The following is a 20,472-nucleotide window of genomic DNA, read 5'->3' as shown; positions in this document are numbered from 1 at the left end:
TCATGGATGAAATTAATATCATACAATTCGCAATTAAAACATGTAAAATACTGAATAGTGTACAGAGCTCTAATAATCACAAAATTTTAACTAATCTACATTATTCCGTTTAACAATCATTTTTCCTCTATTTTTAGCCTTGCAAATAAACTATCTAAAACCAGCAATCGATAATATCTTTAAAGTCAGTTTGCACTTGATTTTGGTTTGACTGCCAATTTACTTATGTTTTTGTGAGTTGGAACTACTTAAATTATTTGCAATTAAAAGATAATAATACTTTATAGTAAGTTCAGATGAAATAATCTTTGAAGAATGATGTGAATTACATAGCATGAATAACTTTAGCTTCTCTTATTACGGCGCAATCCTTTCTGTACTTGAGACTAAACGCTCGTTAATTCCAAGCTCAAGTAATTAACACCTGGTCATATGACATGCTACTTGATATCGTCGTAAAGAGGTCATATTGCATTGGCCACACCCAAAATCTACAATCTATACAGATGGTGTATCAAATTTACAGAAAACAGGTCTATATAATCTTATATTTTTTGTGAGGAGAATAGCACCTCATTGGCAACCTAATTGGATTGGAATTTTATTGTAATATACCAGAATAAGTGAATGTGGTTTATCATTCTTTTATAAATTAGTCAATCACTATTAGCGAATCATCTCCCCCCCCCCCCTCCTTTCTCGTTCCCTCTCTTTCTCTCTTGCCTTGTATACTAAAAATGCACATCAAAAAGTATCATAGAGGAAACAAATAAATGAATGATGAAATGTGAAATACAAATCTTTCCAAAAAAGCAATGATACATACACAGGCTCGTACACAATGCTACTAGTAAAGTGATACAAAATCACTATTCGAACAGACACCAATACATAGTATGACAGTACAAACAGTTATATCATCGCATTGAACAATTTTTTTTTAATTCAGAATCCTTAACTGTCTAAATTAGGTATTATTATATTAAAAATCGATTTCAATCACTTACTTTTAGCCTATCCAAATAGCCTACAAGCAAAATATGATTAAAATCTAAACTTTAGATGCATGCATCTTTAAAAAATAAAAATCAGTCGCTAAACCCCTCTTGGGACAGATCTTGAAAACTGTAATTATATGTTCTAAAGGATATTTTCATAACAAAAATCTATGATTACTGTAAAGAATATTGGCATGTATAACACTCATTTCTGTGAAATATTGAAGTGGTTACTACAATCCTGCAAAAAAAATGCAAATTTTTAGGAAGACATAGTTAGAATTTGTGTTATGACAGGATTTGTTATTCTCATAAATGCAAAGGAAATTATAAGGATAATGGAGAGTGTTAAGTTTGAATCTAAGCATTACATTTGTTCCAATGTACAATTATTAATGTGAGCAACTGGCACCAGATCAATGGAATCATAAATGTATGTAATTGTGTGATGATAATGAATTATCAACAAAATATGCAATTCCTGAAATATGTGCCTGGACACTTTCTCAATAAAGAGCCTTCAGCTTTTGTTTTATCTTTTTAATCTGTCAATTCAAATAGATTTATGGAAGACTGTATCAATAAACATTCAGATGAATCCATTATTATATTTTACTTACTGAACATCTCACAATTCACTTTAAAGAAAATTCATCTTATTCTATGTTTCAGTTTCATAAATCCCATCAGCAATGACATACTCATTCGTGGCATCATGCAGAAAATTGTGGAAAATCATTATCAGGCATTTGGGAGGCAACTGCCCCCTCCCCCCCCCCCAAAAAAAAGGGTAAAATTTCATCTTTTTACTGATAATTTTCATAAAATTCAACAAAACTTTGGAAAATTTAAAATTGCCCTCATGACAAACTCTGTCACTCCGCTCCCTCGATTTCAATTTTTGTTTTTTAATTCATGTATTTGCCCCCTCATTCCATTAACACAAGCAAAATATGAAAACTGTGTTATCCCATGATTAATTTTAAACCTTATATAAAGGGGTTTATGTATTTTATAAATTCCTGCAAGAAGTTAACAAGAATAACTTCTAAGCTTGGCCACTCAGCTGGTCAAGATATTTTATCTAGAAGAAATGATTGGTCATTTATTGATCAGAGTTGATTGATCACATCCTTATGATGGATAGTATCTTACAACAGCCTTAAAAACTGACATCCTAACTTTATAGTTTCCTTATTCCTCCTGGAACACAATCTTAACTCTTAACATACATGTACCATTAAAGTGCCAGATTGCAGATTGTATTCTGAAAATTGTCTTATCTCATATCTGACTTCTCTTTTGATATTCAATTCCATTTTGAGAAAGTGTTGGATTATTTGGCTACGATAATTATGATTTGAAATATTTTTTAAAATAATTTTCATATGGGCTACATTCATTAAAGTCACTAAAATTTCATTATTTACACTGTATCTATTTTATTAAACAAATTTATAATATATTCAAAATTTCATTTTTTTTCATTCATTCATTTCATTCATTCCCAGAAATTATAATCATTAAAATTTCTTTCTGTACATAAAATTAACAAGTTGAAAATGACTTTTCATCCATTAGGGCAAATACATTTGTACCAGCAGATTTTACATAAGTGTAATAATCCTGGTCCCTTATGATTTTTAACACAGACATAATTGCTAGAAGAAACTTAAAATGAAATGGCCATTATAATTGAAAGGTAATGATTGTACATGTATGTGTAAAATCAGCACTTGTTGAAAATCTCATATATCAAAATTTTCCATGAAATAATGGTTTAATAAATGCTGGTATCTGGATTTAAGCGCAAGAATATCGTAAAAATCTGTTTCACATTTTTGATTGTCGAGATGAGGCAAAAACATGAGCTCTGCATACAGAGGTTCAACCAAATCTCCCATCACCAACGCTTAACTAATTTAAATTGACAACTACATTTTCCTCAAAATCATAACAAATATACAATATATTGCCCAAGGATAATAAATATGGATATTATATTCACAAGTGACAAATTATGAAAATATGGGTAACCTAAACAAACTGATTTCTTTCAGGGAGTATCATACATTTGCCAGATACCAGTATTTTCATATGGCAGGTGTGAAAACATCTAATTTGATATGACACAATTATACAACAGGTGCAACATGATAAATGCAATTGGACAAAACAGAACAGTACAGTACATATATGATATTTAACAATGAGAAAAAAAGACTTTGTAAATGCGATTAAAAAAATGCCACATGCCACACTATTCTAATCTTTGATTCTCGACTTGCAAAGAACAAATAATCTACCATGATTCATCACCCTCAATACAATAAAAACAAACCATGCAAAATTCAGCCTTTAAAAAAGTAAAAATCACAAGAAGCTTTTGGTCTACTGAGGAAATTAACCAAACTTCATAATGAAATGGAATGGATAGAGAAAAATAAGATTAGATGCAGACAGGACGTGTTGCTACCTAACATGCAAAAGTCATTTCATTCTAGTGAATCTTAATTACAATTTCAATCACAAACATTCCACAATGCCAAGGGTTGGGTTTGATGCTAAGGTAACTTGCCTTTCCCTCTGGAATGGACTCCCAACTTATTCATCAATAACTGGCGGTTATCATCCTTTATATTGACTTCCAATTCTCCATCTTTTATATCAATATTAAAAGCAGGGGGTTTCTTCAGTCCTTTGGAAACTGGAGTAGCACCTGTCTTCCCACTGCTATGAAATCCTTGAAAACCTGGCTTGGGAGTGGGTGCAGAGCTCTCCCCGAAGCGATTGAGCATCTTAGCGATACCATGGGATGGTCCTAAGGTTTGATGTCTGGAGGCAGGTTGTTTAGAAAGAGGTTTGGTTGTCTTAATGGGAGTTGGGATGGGAAGATGAGAGGGGCGCTGTGGGGGTGTAGATTTGGAAGTTTTATCTACGGGAGGAGTTGCGATGGTGTGAGGATTAACACCCATAGCTTGCATCAGCTGAAGATTGATCATATCTTCCAGCATCTCATCTGATCCTCTAAGACCACCACCAGCACCCTTCATCTTTGACATCAATGCCATGTTCGGAGCACTGATCTGGATTGGTTTCCCATCTGATTGATTAACTCCTTCTCTCTTAATCCTCTCTAGTTCTAGATAGCTATTGATTATCCTGGCACGACGGGACCCAGGTGGGCGGTGCACTACCTCAATATTTGATGAAGTCACTGAGTTCTGAGGGGGAGTCTGGGCGGGTTTGGGAGGACTTACAGTGTTTGGTTTGTTCAAGTTTGATCTGTTAACCTTCAATCCCTTTGGTCCTACCTGCTGTTTCTTGATCTCACTTGGCAAAAGGTTACGAACAACTTCCACCTCATTCTTCTTCGCTACCTCAACCTTCTTTTGCTCCATCTTTTCCTCCCTTTTCTGAAACACAAGTGGTTTGGATTTCAAAGGCACATCTGGAAGAGTTTTTATCAAGTCGGGAGAATCTAAAGGTATTTCTTCTTTGGTAACAGATTGACATATTTTGGTATCATTCTCACATACATCTAATGGCACTTCCTTCTTGATCTCTGCATATTCAGGTTTAATCTCCATTGGTGTAATGATCTCATAGATATTATCGCTCTTTCTATTCTGTGATGAACTACTGCTTGTATCTGCTAAACCAGATTTATCTACCACCTCAGTTTTATTGGGTATTGTGTCAACAGTGATAATAGGCTTTGTTTTTTCTTCCTCATCTACTATCGCACAATGTGAATCCACCACACAGTCCGTTGCTGGGTTATAAATGGATTCTTCCTTGACAACCGGGCAATGTGTTTGTGGTTCTGCATACCCATGATTTGGATCCCCTCGAAAAGTTGGTTCAGCGTATTCCCGATCCTGGATTGCATCGGTGTTAACATCATTAACCTCATCTTCAGAACTTCTGTTCACAGCTGCATAATAGCACTGCTCATGTTGATCCGTTTCATCCTCATCCATAGGAGAAGATGGCGCTTGATCTAAGCCATCGACCCCATTTAGCTCGCCTTCCTCTTGATCACATACCCCATTGACCTTTGACCTTACTAGGTGTCCCATTCCATTTTCCTGGTTCAGAGATAGCTGCTCTGGTGGCAGGAGAGGTTGGGTTACATCATTTGCAATACCTGTTGGAAAATGTTTTTGAGTTTTAGTAAGATTGTCTACTGGTTTGCTAGTGACTGTTTCTGATTCTGACTTGCTATCAATGCTAGTACTTAGGTGGCAGGAGTGGGATGCTGATGTCACATCTCCTGATTTGATAACATTACTTGCCCTATCAAGATGTGTCTCTACTGATGACAGTTTTCTCTTTAGTTGTGTTTTTTTCTTCTGTACTTGATGTGACCTTTCTTCAAATGTTTTCAGAGCCTCAAATATTGTTAACACACTGTCCGCTACCACACTCTCCCCACTATTGCTATTACAATTACTATCAGTTTTATCAGAATCAGTCAGATTTTTCCTCTGCAGTGATTTCCGGAATGTCTTAATTAAAGACCTCTTTTTGGAATTTGTCTTCATCCCCCAATCTTGTGCTAATGCAGCATTGAGACAGTTTATCTTTTCAGAAATTGAACGTGGCTGTTCGACATTATCAAGCTCCTGTCCATTAGTTTTGATTGAATCACAATTATTTTTAGTCATTACATTATCACAATCTACATTGTTAACTTTTGTCTCACCATTTCGCTTCTCCTTTGATACAGTTTTTCCTTCAGCGATATCACTCTCTGTGATTACATCTCCATGATTATGGCTATAACCAAACAAATCATTTGGCATTATAAATGGAACAGAATCCTCAGACATCATAGCAACTGTTTTTCCACCAATAACATTTGACCCTGAATTTCCTTGAACAGTATTAGCATCACTTTGAAGAGAATTAAAAGCTACCTCTCCAATGAAAGGACCAGGAAGAGTTCTTTCAAAGCTACCATCAAAACCACTACCATTTGTCATTCCATGAATATAGAACGAGTGACCATTGACTTCACCATCTTCTCTGATATTGTCATCACTATCTTCAGCATCATTATCCCAACTATCATTATCACTACTCTGACACAATGAATTCCTCAGAAGACCAGGTGATGTAGGAACACTTGGTAAAAGAACTTCAGGTGGTGGCAAAGATGTTTTTGATTCAATGGAAGACTTGGAGGTCAAACCTCCCGATATCATTTGAAATTCCTCTATCGTCATATAGTCTAGATCCCTATCCTCTTCCCCAAGTGAGGCATGGCGCAGTTTGATTGCAATATCCTCAAGATCTGCTACATCAGAAGCATCTGCAACAGATTGTGGCATTTCTAATTCATCATCATCATCTATATGATTTTGCATCATGGCATCAATATCAGGAAGAAATACCTCAACATCTTCGATTCCTGGAGCAATAGGAAATTTACCTTTCATTAAGTCTATTTGTTCCTCTACTTCTTCCTCTGTGGTTTCAGTTTCTTCATTTTCAATGGTACTCATGCCAAGCTCCTCCTGCAATCTGGAGATTTGTTCCAAGAGACCCATGCTAGTCCTTTGGATAGTACTCATTCCATATTGGTTAACTTGTTCATTAGGGCACAACCTCCAGTAATCATCCTCACTATCTTGATCCTCATCTTCATCATAACAATCCTCATAGTCCTCATCATCACCAACCTCAGAGGCATCCTTGATAGATGCACCTTGTACTGTAAAGTCATCATAATCGTTACTGCCAGAAATCTCTGACAAGTTTGGGTAGAATTCTGAAGGGGCACCTATTGGACTAACTACATCATACGTTTCTGAGAAAGGGGTAGATGGTGTATCAAGACGATCTTGACTGTTTGGGAAGTCAACAAGATACATAGCATCTAAAGATCTCCTACCTGGGCTGCTATCTGGAGTATGAAGGCTGGTACACAAGTCTCCCATCTCCTCCTCCATGAAGAACAACTCTGGCTCCAGATCATCTTTGTTTCTTTCCAGATTTTGAAGTGTAGTCTCATCAAGCGTTCCATCAAAATAATCCCGGTCACCCTCCTTATCTCCCTTAACATTTTTACCTTGTGAAAATTCCGGCAAGTTTGGAATAATGTCTTGAATCACCTCTTTGGTAAGCAACAATTCTTTTTTAAGTTTATGGTGACTAGGCTCCAAGTCCTGTGAGAACTCCTGCGCATGTTGCTCCAGACGATCAAGTCTTTTCAGAGCAGTATCAACCTTGTTTTCAATTTTATCCAAGGTGGATAACTTTTGCCAGATTTTCTGTAGTAAATGCGAGTCTGTGTTGGCTTCAGCAAGAGAAGTTGCTTCTTCCATGACTGGATCAGTTTGTGTTTGGAAAAACCTGGTGAAGTTTGGATCAGTACAGAAGCTTGCATCATTCTGGCTAAAAGCCTTTGACAGTGGTCTATGCTGTGCAAGCTCTTTGCACTTCTCTGCATTTCTTTGCTTGGCCATGATGATCATAGAATGGTGAACCCAAACCTGGACTTTGTTCAATTGGCCTAATGAATCGCTCTAAATTAAAGGAATATTTGATGCAGAGCCTGATGGTGAGTTTACAGAATTCAATGTGCTGTACTAATGGAATCACTTCATTGTAAAAGTAATCCTTGTTTTGCTATCTCACAAAGATAGCAATCATCCATAGAGAAATTTCAAGTTATTTCCAATCACTAACCAATAATAGATTTCAGCATGCCAACATTTCTTTAGCATCTTCAAGATAACTATTGTTTCTTGTGTCCCAAAATGATTCCAGTGACTAAGAATGGAGTTGAATACAATTGAGGTCAAGATAATCCCATTACATTGGTCAATTCAGTAGCTGAATAAAAGGGACTTCCTTTCACGTAATATTCAATTCACTTCCTTTATGATCCAAATCTGGATGAACTTTCTGGCAGAGATTTATCAAATTTCTAATTCTGTTTCTTCAACAAAGGCTCCAAGATTTAATTTTCAAGATCCATCTGATTAAAGTTTGAGTAGATAACCAGTTCTGGAAGCAATGTCATGGACTATGACTCCAAGGAATAAATGTCGTCCGTTGTTAAGCTTCCTGGCTTGATCACTAAATTGTTTTAAAGGAAGGGACAAAGTGTGACTCTTGCTTCGAAGGACCATCCCACCTTAAGCCATGAGACAAGAGTACCGTTGTGTCTCGTGAGAAGTGCATTTCCTGTTTGCTTATTCTAACCGAGGATGATATGGTATCATGTGTTCCGTTCATCACCAAGATGATCCTTAGCAATATAGACATGATTGGGTTTGAATCAGAACGCTGATATCTTGTGACATTAATGTCTTTATTGCTAACGTAAACATCCTGACACTGCTTGTTCTCCACATTCATACCAAAAAGTATAAATATCTCCATTAACTATAGATGCTTGACAAAATAATTATTATTAGTCAGTAAGAGAAAGAAGTCATATCCAAACCATAGATCATCAACTATTGCAATTAATTTTTCATCAGGGTCCATAGTTTCCGGGTACTTCATCAATATGAAGATTATTCTGTATCTTCATGGACCATGAATTCCTAGAAAGCTACAAATTCAAACGGGAGTAACAGTAGTATCTCATCAGCTTTGAGAATTAAGTCTCCTGAATTCTTGTGCTTCTTGACGACTCTGAATATTCTGCATAGATCTATTGTCTTATTCTGGTTGATTCAAATCTTCTTCGGCTACCAAGCAGGTTCACTATTCAAAACCTGTTCATTATATATTAAATATTCATCAAATTGTGTACTCGGATTTTACACAATGGGAGACATCACCTACCGAGGGCACCACATTCATAAAGTATACTGGGGATAAAGTTGTTAAGCAAGTGTTGGATTATGCATCTCCACACTTCATCCAATATCACACAGCTGGCAGGCCGCCATGGTTCGAGCTCTATTTATAATCCAGGGATGGGTTCAGATAAATGATGAAGATAACTATGGGGGCTCACCCCCGAAGCGCCAGGAGGGGCGAATCCTAACTGTCACAAGACATTATGTAATGATTTCCTTTAATGCTTTTGCAAATGCTCCATATCAGCTACCTCGGGCAAATGATCAAGTCAGTGTTCTTCATGAAATTTCCCTAAAGTAAAAGACGGCAATGAAGATTGCTACTTTGTAACATTCTCTATTTGTTGTAATGTTATCGTTAGACTTACTGGACGTGAAGGAGGCAAAGGCATTAAAAAGATAAACCAGGAACCTGTGGCTCAATAACGGAGGATAACTCAGAGATTAAAGGTTTTAATATTTGTATTCATCAAATTAGAATTGAAAGCCCAACCAAAAACAACCAACAAATATTTCTCTGAGCCACCACGTAGCATTCATGAAAACCGTCAGTATTCAATAACTTAATTGGAAAATATCCTTTAAATACATGGACTACACGAACCTTAAATAATCATAACAGGGCTGACATCAAAATAATTTCTATGACAAATAAAGTCAAACAACAACTTTTTTTTATATCATTACTCATATCCCATGGAGAGAAAGCATGTCACTGCCAATAAAACCCTGTGATTCATAGGCTGTGGTTATATAAACCATTCTTTTCAAATGGTCAAAAAAGGGAAGAATTGGTTGCTCTGTAGAGTAGACATAATGACCGATGATCACATCCAGTCCAACACGTTTGTAACGAAAGGGCAACAGACATACTACACACTTCAATCAAAGCAATCTAGCCATGACTCATTCTTCACAAAAAAATTTGTCCCCTAGAAAATAACAGAGTCCAAAAAACCTGGCGAAAAATCATTCACAAACACCTGAACTTTAACAAGAGAACATGTGACATCAGAGTGGCTTCAACTGATATCCCTTGATCATCACTGGATCAAAACATGAACCAATAAAAAATGTGATTCTCCTAAAATGTCATCCAAGCTCCAATCTGGATCATCATCTCGTGAATGAATACCTCCGCTAGATACAGAGACAGCTCACCACACGTCACAAGTCTCCAAACAGTGGCTACTTCCAGATTTTTGACGGGTTATTTTGGTTAGGAGGGGATGATCTCATCCCTTTGCTCCCATGCAGGGTTCGAGTTACGTTCGCCTAAACCGATCACAAGACTTTGGGTTCAATATGAGGCATTTCCCCCCTTCCTTTATCCAATCGATGTAGTCGCATACTTGTTGAATCGAGTGTGTTTCCTCTACCCATCTAATCTCTCTCCAATGTGTGATACACCCTTTTTATGTGAACTGACAGGAACTGTCTTTGAAGGTTCTTCTGACAATGGTCCTATTGATGACAGGATTGGTAAAGACTTGAGGGTGGGGATCAACAGGAATCCTAAAATGATTATACTTCATACTTTGCTACTTCTCTAAAAAAAATATTGATATGGAGATGTCCTGATGGTGCTATGATAACTGAGTCAAGATGAAAAGATTAGTCAAATGCCAAGAAAACACAAAAATATAAAAAACATATGGTATTTCTATAAGATATGGTCAGTTTCAACTTGTACAAGTATTACATACATAGTTCTATTGGAATCATAATAGCCCATGTTACTAACATGGTGATCAGGGTTCCGTTGACATTTCTCTGATATCTCAGTAGGAAATAGTCCCAGACAGCCAGGTAGGGCATGACCAGGGTAACCATTAAACCAAGCATGGTGTCTTAAGCTCTATTCACATCAGTCAGCATTTATGATGACCAACCGTTTTAAAAATGATGTTCTTCATACCTGCCTAGATAATGATTTATATTAGCTAGTGGCTTAAAGAAAGCATTAATGCATGTATAGATCCAATGACAAGCTGACTTCTGACTCCTCTCTGAGGGACTTGACACTCAAGTCATTACCATTGTTCATTAGCTCTTTGGCTTAGTTTCCAACCAGTTTGCTGGATCATGAGATCATTGATGTTTCATGTTTGATTTCTAATAACTGTATAATGACAAGTGTCAATGAGTAGTTATTTTAGTTGAGAGTGTATAGACCTCAAATATCATGTTGGAATTTAATTTTGAAATGTTATTCTGAACTGAAGGAAACAATTCAGCAAACCTTACTGGTTGGTATGTAAACTGCATTTACTTGAACGTTTAATGTTTTAATGTTACTTTCATGTAAAGCAACAACAGTTCAGTTGCTGAATAAGGTATCTCCCAGATATATGTCATGAAGTTTACATGAACAAGAATCATCATTTAGCAAAAGAATTTCAAGGCAGTATAGATCACTGAGTGTGAAAGTGGCCTTAGTGTCAGTCACTTCCTCTTAACTGATGACAACATCTATTTGGCTTGCAATCTCTCTCCAATTCTCCCCCACATTTTAACTTTATATTCTCACCCATCCAAGCAATGTAATATTCCTCATCTTTCAAAGTCACTTCCTAAAGATTTTAAAGATGAAAATATTTGAAGGTCCCAAATCTTTGTCTGACTTTCTCTGATACAATAATGATACCATCACTCCAGTTTTTATAGCACATAATGCAATTCCAATCACCTTAATCTATCTATCCAGCTAGATCTGATGATTTAGCATCAGACTTGCCAACTTGATAGTTTGAACTAATCTTTGTCATTTATTTCTTTAAAGCAACCAAAAGGAAGTCCTCAAGGACGCATTTAACATCCCAGAGGAAGAATACCTCGGTTTTTAATTTCCATCAGAACAGAAATGCAAACATTCTCTATATCACTAAAAGTCTAAACAATCAACCTGACTCCCATCTATCCTTATCCTCCCAAAATAACAATGCTCTTACACTCATCCATGGTTGTAGGCAGAAATTTTTGCGAGGGGGGGGGGGGGGGCACACGTAAGCTTTTTTTGAAAAAACCTGAAAGCGAAGGAGCAAAGCGACCGTGCTTGTCATTGGAGCGTTCTTGCATATTTATCAAGTGAAATTGAAGGATTCAGTGCATACTTTTGATGAATTTTGTAAAAAATTTCAGTTACAAAATGTGTACGGCCATGCATTCATCAGTATACAAATGATGCATGGGTTAGAGTGGGTCAGTAGGAACTGTGTGCACAAGGTAACTTTGGCATGGTTTTACCCACGAGGCGCAGCCGAGTGGGTTTAGACCATAATGCCAAAGTTACCGCGTGCACACAGTTCCACTGACCCACGAAAGAAACCCATGCATCATCTGTTTTATAGAATGGAAAAATTTTATTGAATAAACCACAAAAATTAATGATTTACCGGATGCATGATAATTTCATGCGTCCAGTAAATTCAATTTACTGGACGCATGAAAATATTTACTGGACGCATGATTTTTTTTACTGGACGCATGATTTTTTACCGGATGCATGAAAATTCCAAAATGTAATGCAGACCCTTTGATAACCCTGGAAAACATAAATATGTATGCCTAACTTGATAATATGTTGGCACAAAGGCATCATTATACCCAAAATGCCAGATACAGCTTTGCATTGACTAGATCTATGAGGCAGCCTCAGACCTCCAATAGCTGTGTGTGTATGCCCGGGCCGCGCCGGTGGCCAGTGCCTACGGCTGCCTGGGCCCGCAGTGGAGATTTGGCTGTGCACAGCTCAGCCAGCCAGCCCAGGGCAGTAGATCTATAAACGTTAGATCGTATGTCTGGACTTCTCAACTAACGAGTATGCAGGCAGTTTTAATCCCTATGACAATTACGGTAACGTATTTGTACTTACAGATCATTTTGCATCCTTTATTTGATTCATTCTGCCTTGATCGAAAATTCAAAATTTTGACGTAAACAAGCGTAACAGTACATGCGCGATGACATCACAATGACCTTTTCGGACGATAGCTTGTTTACAGTGGATATCGTTTTGATTATCGGGATATCGTTCATGCAGCCCAGTAAAAATTCTTGCATAGCTCTCAACCAATCAGATTGCAGGGATTTTCCCATCCATTCTATAATAGATTATATGGGAAATGAATGATAAATACACTTGGCATATATTTGCCCTGTATCATAAAAGATACATTAAACTGTACCCTGGTACAAAAAATCTGTATAGACCCAGGTACAAAAAGTACAATCACTTGTCGATATAAAGCATTTTTCTGCATACATCCCCTGGTGTACTCAATTCTGTTTAAACAGCCTTATCATTGTTAAATATTCATTTAGATGTAGTTCCTCTTCTGTTTATCATAGTTACTGATATATAAATGTATATTTTAAAAGATTAATTGAAGGATAAAGATGGTGCACATTTGCAAACTGGAGATATTTTTAATGCCTTAGCTCCTAAATTGCTTTTCAATTCTGAATTATCCTGTGTTCATGATCTGTCACACCTAAGAGTGCATTAACTCATCATTGCTCCAGGACACAACAGTTGATCGTACAGCAAATTTTTACTAATGATTGAACTGATTGCAAAGCACAATCAGTTGTATGATCAATTGTAAATTAGGGGGTCTCTTTTTCAAAGCTTTGAAGTAATCTTGCTTCTCATTCAAAGATATTTCAGATGTATGCACAAAGAGTGAAAGAGATTAGAGCTAAAAACCAAATTGACAGCAGCCAATGACTTTCACCACACAAAGCAACTACTTGGGAGAATTTCCCCTTCACCATCACCATAACTACTAAGCATTGATATTCAAGCAGTCACGAGACAGACAGGCAGTATAAAGCTAGATACATGGACAGAAAGATAGAACTCATAGATAGAACATACATAGTTTTTGTTAAAAAATATAAAGGGAAATCACTTACAGTAAAAAAAAATACATTGTGTGTTGTTGTTGTTTTCATAAATATTTTGAGTGCCAGGTAAAAATAACATGCAGATACATTACATTTCTTCTTTTCACTTGGAAAATACATAAAATACAGTTATAGAGAGAGTGGTTACAATAAATGAAGATTAAAGCTATCACACAATAGTTTCAAATTAAATCAATGTGAAGGCAAGCATCAGCAACCAGAGTTAAAATACTATTAACATTTCAGCGAATGGTTGAGAAGACAAATTAAAAAGTTTATGTAGGGGAGGAAAGGATAGACAGAGATAGATAGATAGATAGATAGATAGATAGATAGATAGATAGATAGATAGATAGATAGATAGATAGATAGATAGATAGATAGATAGATAGATAGATAGATAGATAGATAGATAGATAGATAGATAGATAGATAGATAGATAGATAGATAGATAGATAGATAGATAGATAGATAGATAGATAGATAGATAGATAGATAGATAGATAGATAGATAGATAGATAGATAGATAGATAGATAGATAGATAGATAGATAAATAGATGTTGGAGAGGATGATTTCAGAGAATACAAATGACTAAAATAAAACTTTTTGCACAGTCAAAAGGTTCGCACCATCATTAACATTGAGAAATGGAAAATATATTTTCTCTGCAGACATATGTTGTCTAGAGGAACATATCTATTCTTATCTCTACCACAAACTATATTTATCTGAATGATTAAGACACCCACAAGACCCACAGACCGAGACAAGAAGCAAATGTGGATCACTGAGGTATGATAGGCAATTAATGGACTCCTATCTCTGGTTAAGACAGGGTGGAGCTAAGCAAAGATGCAAATTATAAATGACAGGATATCTCCCATAAAAAATAAAAGCCTTGGAGATTGTGACGACAATGCTTGGAACCTTCCCTTCACATCTGCTTTGTTCTATATCTTCTAAGAAGGATTATTCATAAATCACAAAATGTCTTTAATTTGATTCTCTTCCTCTAATTAGAAATATAGCATACTTTGGTTTGAATTAAAACCAAGATTCAAATATGCGGTTTAACCATTGAAGTGTCTGTGAATTATAAGAGTTTATTTACCATTAAAGCATGAGACCGAAATCCAAATTTTAGGCTTTCAAAAATGGGATATTTATTTACACTGGGTAAAAGCACTGGACTCCATAAATTGCTTTGTCAGATGTTGTGAGTATATAGGCCAGCTTTATCCCTATTAATGGTGATGTATGGAAATGACTAATTAGATTAAATGAAGACTTGCCTTAATCTCTGGAAGTATCTTGATTGGCTAGATGATCATGCTGCTCAACAGATGTCCAAAGTTCTACCATACCTTCATTATATATTATTGTTTCACCCCAACCCCTCAAATTGAATATCATGATCTCCCTCTCTTTCCTTTTATATCATCTAGCTGTCCCGATTCCCTTATTAAGTTTTACCTGCATCCACTTGCATTCCTTTTAATTTTTTTCCTTCCATAAGTGTCTTCTCTTCTTACTTTCCCTCTAATTTGGTCCCCCTCTCCTCCCATCGATAACATTTTTGTATTCCAGGATGGCCCCTCCAAACATGCTTTTTTTTCTTCATGATAAAATATGTTAAAACATTTAATCAGTCCCTTATATGTAGTGTTATCTTACACTCCATGGAAAGCTTTAAAAAGCATGCCTTTGTTGTTCTTCAACTCCACGAAACAAGCACTAGACTTTCTGATTCAAATCTTCATTTTCTATTTTAGCTAACAGAACTAACCAAACTTATTTTAATCATTTGTATTCTCTTACATTAAAAGTACATTAACCCTGGTTGTTATGGAAACAAGACACTCGTCTGTCATTTGCAGGATATGACTATAAGCTCTTCAATTCTACCTGTTTTCTTTTGACGAAGCTCCCTGATCTCTGTCCTTAGCTTCCGACGTTCCTCGTACGTCTCTGCACCCTCAAGCTGAGGAAGATAGAATTAATACATTACAATATGTAAGAGGAGTGAATTTAAAGAGGGGTAGTTGTGTCAGGGCACTTGACTCGTAATGGAGCGTTTGAGCTTAATGAAAGTCAATTTCATCCATTTCCTTGGTCACAGTGTTAGCTTCCTAACTAAATAACCACGATATTCATCAAACTGTCATATCTATTAGGTTTGATTCTTTTCATAGGATGATAGATTTTATATTAAGAAAATAAAGAATGGATTGGGCCTACTTTGATATATATTGGAATTTATCTTAAATCCTATGAAAACATGATTTTATATCATTGAGAATATACTGCTTATAATGGTATATTATCATTCCTCCAAACCCCCTATTCCTCCCCTTTTATACATTATGCTATTCAAACAAAATTATCAGGGTAACATACATTTAATTCAGCCCATGAAATTTCAAGTTAAGAAATCGAATCCATGTCCCCCCCCCCCCCTCCTGACCTCCCAACAAAAAATATTTTAAGCATCAAATCTCAAGGTATTCCTGGTTTCTTTGCCACCTGCATGGTTAAATTCAGAACCAGAAGAGGAAAATATTAATTGTCATCCCTGACCTGCTTCTGTAAGGCCTCAATCTCCTGATCTATATCCCTCCTACTGGTCTCCTGGGTGAGATCTTGACCTTCTGAACTTGACCTCTGACCTTCAGTTGACCTTGATAAGGCCAGGTTGGTTTGGTTTTCCTGTAAGACAGTGACAGCTGTCTCTGCTGGGGGTTGAGCTTGGCTCTGATTGGTTGGTTTGGTTGTAGCGTCACAGTCATCTGTCATGAGAAGGAAGAGGGATATGGATTATTAACGTTTGGACACTTTCAGGTTGAAGAATGGATCAACTGCAGACTGATCTAGATTTTATTGAAAGTTGGTTTGCTTGGTGGTATATCAAAATTTTTGCATATTGGCATATCGAGAAACACAAAAGCTTTCAGAAAAATACGTTATTAGATCAAACATACTTCTTCAAAAGAATTTCAAACTTAAAACAATTGAGAGGTTTTCCCTAAGGAATACAAATAATATTTAACTATAGTGTACATGATTTTATTCTTTTTCAATGATCTATAAGAATCCCATCATCACATAAATATTAATGAACTATCAAATAAAACATCATAATAAATGCAATGTCAAATATACAGTATGTCACATAAGATTACATTACAATCTCTTTAAGTTCCTAAAAATGAGAGATATTAATAAAATATCTAATCATCAATATTTGTACAATTAATACCAGGGAAATGTTGAGTGAGTCAAAGTCTTAAGACATTCTCCTGATTCATCTTGTAAAAGGAAGTCCATTTTGTTTCTCATGAGCGATAAACGACTGCCCTCTCTCGTTTGGCGACTTCCCTTTACACTTCCTACTTAATGAATCATACTACAATTAAGACAGAGATTTAAACCTCTAAATATTGTAATTAATATAATTGGATATGAATCGCTTGGTTTATGCAACCTGGGTCTTAGCCAAGCAGAAAATCCTGTTCATCCCCTTACCCCCATCCCAACCTCCCCCTCCTCCACGTTGCCTTCTTTGCTAATTGCTCTTGATTTTGTTGGTTGATGGAAACATATTTGACTGATTTCACTCTGCTAGTAAGAAGCTTTGAAAACATGGAAAGCTAGCTCACAACAACTTTATTTGTTATCCATCATCACTTTGTAATCATAAATTTTTAATTTGATTTGATAAGACACATTTTGAATGAGAATAATCATTTCTGTATCTAGTCATTTAATTTCCTTTCTTAAATGTAAACTTATATTTACATTATTGCGATGCTTTCTGATGAAACAATTAAGGTGGTGTTACCTTCCAAAAGAGCAGACAAACAAAGTTCTCTAATATATTTACTCTCATTTTATACAAAGTCAGAGTGCATGATAACCTTGTACTAATCTAAATACATTGTAATGAATGACTGTCATAGAAACTGCCTTATACATGTCTAGAGGAGGTTGCCTTCTCTTCTAATGTATTTCATATTTAATACTTATTAATTAAATTGGAGGAACCATTGACTGTATGAAGGCCTAGATGTTTACTAGTAACTTGGCTTGATTCAAGGTAAGATATTTCACTGATTTCTTATAAAATGGATTAAATATAGTATTTGAATATGGCCTATTTTATATTTCAAACAGTAATCTGACATTTTTGACAGACGTGTGGCAAAATTTAGCAACATTTTGTTCACCTCACCCTTTCTTGAAACAAGAGTAGATAAGCTAAATGTTTTTGAGACCTTTAATCTGATCAAAAATTTTCTCTGGAAAAGACTCAAAAGGAAATGATTTTTCTAATCTTATGTCAGGAGTCCATACAAGCTCAGAGTGATATGTTAGTTCAAATATAAAGAATTCATGTGCAAAAATAAATATATAATGGCATTATAATTAAATTCACTTTCACACAAAACAATTTGTGTACCACTATTATGATCTATTTGTATGTGCATGTGTGTGTGTGTTGTAAACTTAATAAGAGGAAGGAAAGTTTGTGGCTGTTATTTTTTTATGATGAGATAGAAAAATAAAAAAAAGGAGCAATTTTATAATAATAATAATAATATGTCCATTTATATAGCGCAGTTACTATGTGATACGTTGATACGTGGTATATTAATACCCCGGCCGTAGCTGAGCCCTTTTAGATTGTAGATCCCTTTTACAACATTCAAAAGTTCATAACTTCACATAGTGAAAATTTTTAGATATATCCTTTACTAAATTTATCTTTTTTTCAAGTCAAACATGGTAACTTTCTTTTTAAACAAAAAATATATCTAAATGTATTGCACCCCTTTCTCTATTGCGCTCCTCCTCTCTAGCTTGCCTCACCCGCCCTTCTTTCTTTCTTTCTCTAATTTTGGAAGAAACAATACAAACGAGGGCAGAGAAATGACCTGCCAATGTACTTTATTCTTCAAAAAATGGTGTACCTTCAGACACAGTACAGCATAAAATACAGCAGAGAAAACAAACAAAATCATATAAAACTACCTACCCTCTAGCCCCACCAGGTCCTATGCAAACATAAAATGTTTCCTAAGCGTTGTAGGGAGGATGAATATGATGAAAAGTTCAATTACTTCATACCCACGCATTATAAAAGCCCACTGACTGATTAAGAAAATAAATCTCAGAGGTTATGAGCACAAACATGATCTGAGAAAACAGAATTAAAAAATTACAACCGGATTCATAAAACCACTTACATTTGCCAAACCTTTTTTGCATTTTCAAATTCAATACTTTCAACAAATATTTTGTTGAGTTTATTAATCAAATTTATTTCACACTGCGATCAAAAATGTAAAAAGCACGGTTTATTAGTTTCACATGTTTAAAGTAATTTGACTAATATTTTCCAAGTTTCTAAATTTGCTTCTACCATGGCTACTTGCCAACTACAATTTCCCTATCTTGAATTCTTGCATTCTATTAAAAACATAAATTTGGCAAACATTTACTTGCACAGTAAAATACTTTCAACACCTGATAAATATTCATTTTATGACACTTATAATAATATTTTTTAAGTCCAATCATAGAATTTCTCTCAAAGTTATTCATTTTGAATCGGCCTGTTTGGTGGTTACTCATTGGATTTTCACAAAATTCCATACATTGATGACTTCCTTATTCTTTGAATAGTAAATGCCACATTTCTGAGTTTCTTTCAAAGAAAATCTGTCTAAATATAATGAAAATTCCTTTTTGCATGTACAGCTCATTTTTAACACATCTTTATCACCTGTGCATTTCAAGCAAACCAGTACATATGTTTGCAAATAAAACTACATTGTACAATTAATTTCATTTCAAGTACATGTATTTCAATGAACTTTCATGAAAATATCAAAAATAAAAGTTCTTAAATCTTGAAAGACAGTGATTCATAAGGATAATCTTCAGAATCCAACCTAACAATCTTTAATTAATATGTTCTTTCGTAAAAACAACACAGATGTGACAGATGCAAAAAGTGCATTCAAGTCTTAAGACTACCATGGTTCACTGATGTTGCTGCGCTTTCCTGAAGAAAGAAGTAGAAGATAAATTTTTTAAGCTATATTTTTCCTATATATTTAATAAGAACATAATTACTACATATAGTTTTACATTTCAGAACCTAAAACATATATATATATATCAACCCTTTGCAAGAGTAAAATACGCAACAGCCTTCAAGCATTGAACATACGTACAAATTGGGAAAAGGAGAAGGAATTTTGTTTCTGGCAGAGGTTCAACTCTTAAATCGAATGGATTAATTCCTAATAATTTTGCAACTGTGATTCAATTACCAAGATAATTACTCAGGACATCGCGATCATTTTAACCGGAATAGAGATGATTTAGATGAAATTCCATGTGACTCAAGCATTGCTAACAGATGGCTCTATTTGCTCAGCGTGTGATTTTAATAAACATCAAGCAATATCAAAATTTAACCAGAGTACCAGATCCATTTTATTCAAAGTATTTTCTTTTAAATAGGCCTAACTCTAAAATATTTTACCAATTATTTTTGTGATGGCTTAGATTGAGCCAGCATGGTTCGAAAATACTCACCTCCCCCCTCCCCGCCTTTAAAAGAAACGAAATATATAGCAAATAGATAGTGCAGATCAAAAGTCAAAAGACTTCAACTAAAACCACTTAAAGGACAAGTCCACCTCACCAAAAAGTTAATTTTAATAAAAGGAGA

General features: G+C 35.3%; 1 protein-coding gene across 2 annotated transcripts in view; it reads right to left on the bottom strand.

Annotated features, from left to right (window-relative positions):
• LOC129253691 (uncharacterized) overlaps positions 1 to 6,886 on the bottom strand; it is a 30,665-nt gene extending 23,779 nt beyond the window's left edge. For both annotated transcript variants that reach the window (XM_064107055.1, XM_064107061.1), the window contains exon 1: positions 3,577 to 6,886. In XM_064107055.1, the coding sequence (XP_063963125.1) occupies positions 3,577 to 6,877 (3,301 nt within the window). In that variant the 5' untranslated portion in view covers positions 6,878 to 6,886. The remainder of the gene's footprint in view (positions 1 to 3,576) is intronic.
• Positions 6,887 to 20,472: the final 13,586 nt, after the last annotated feature.

Source organism: Lytechinus pictus, chromosome 2, assembly GCF_037042905.1.
Source record: "Lytechinus pictus isolate F3 Inbred chromosome 2, Lp3.0, whole genome shotgun sequence".
Taxonomy (NCBI): domain Eukaryota; kingdom Metazoa; phylum Echinodermata; class Echinoidea; order Temnopleuroida; family Toxopneustidae; genus Lytechinus; species Lytechinus pictus.
Note: the sequence above shows the minus strand (reverse complement) of the source record. Positions and strands in the feature narration are given on the sequence as shown.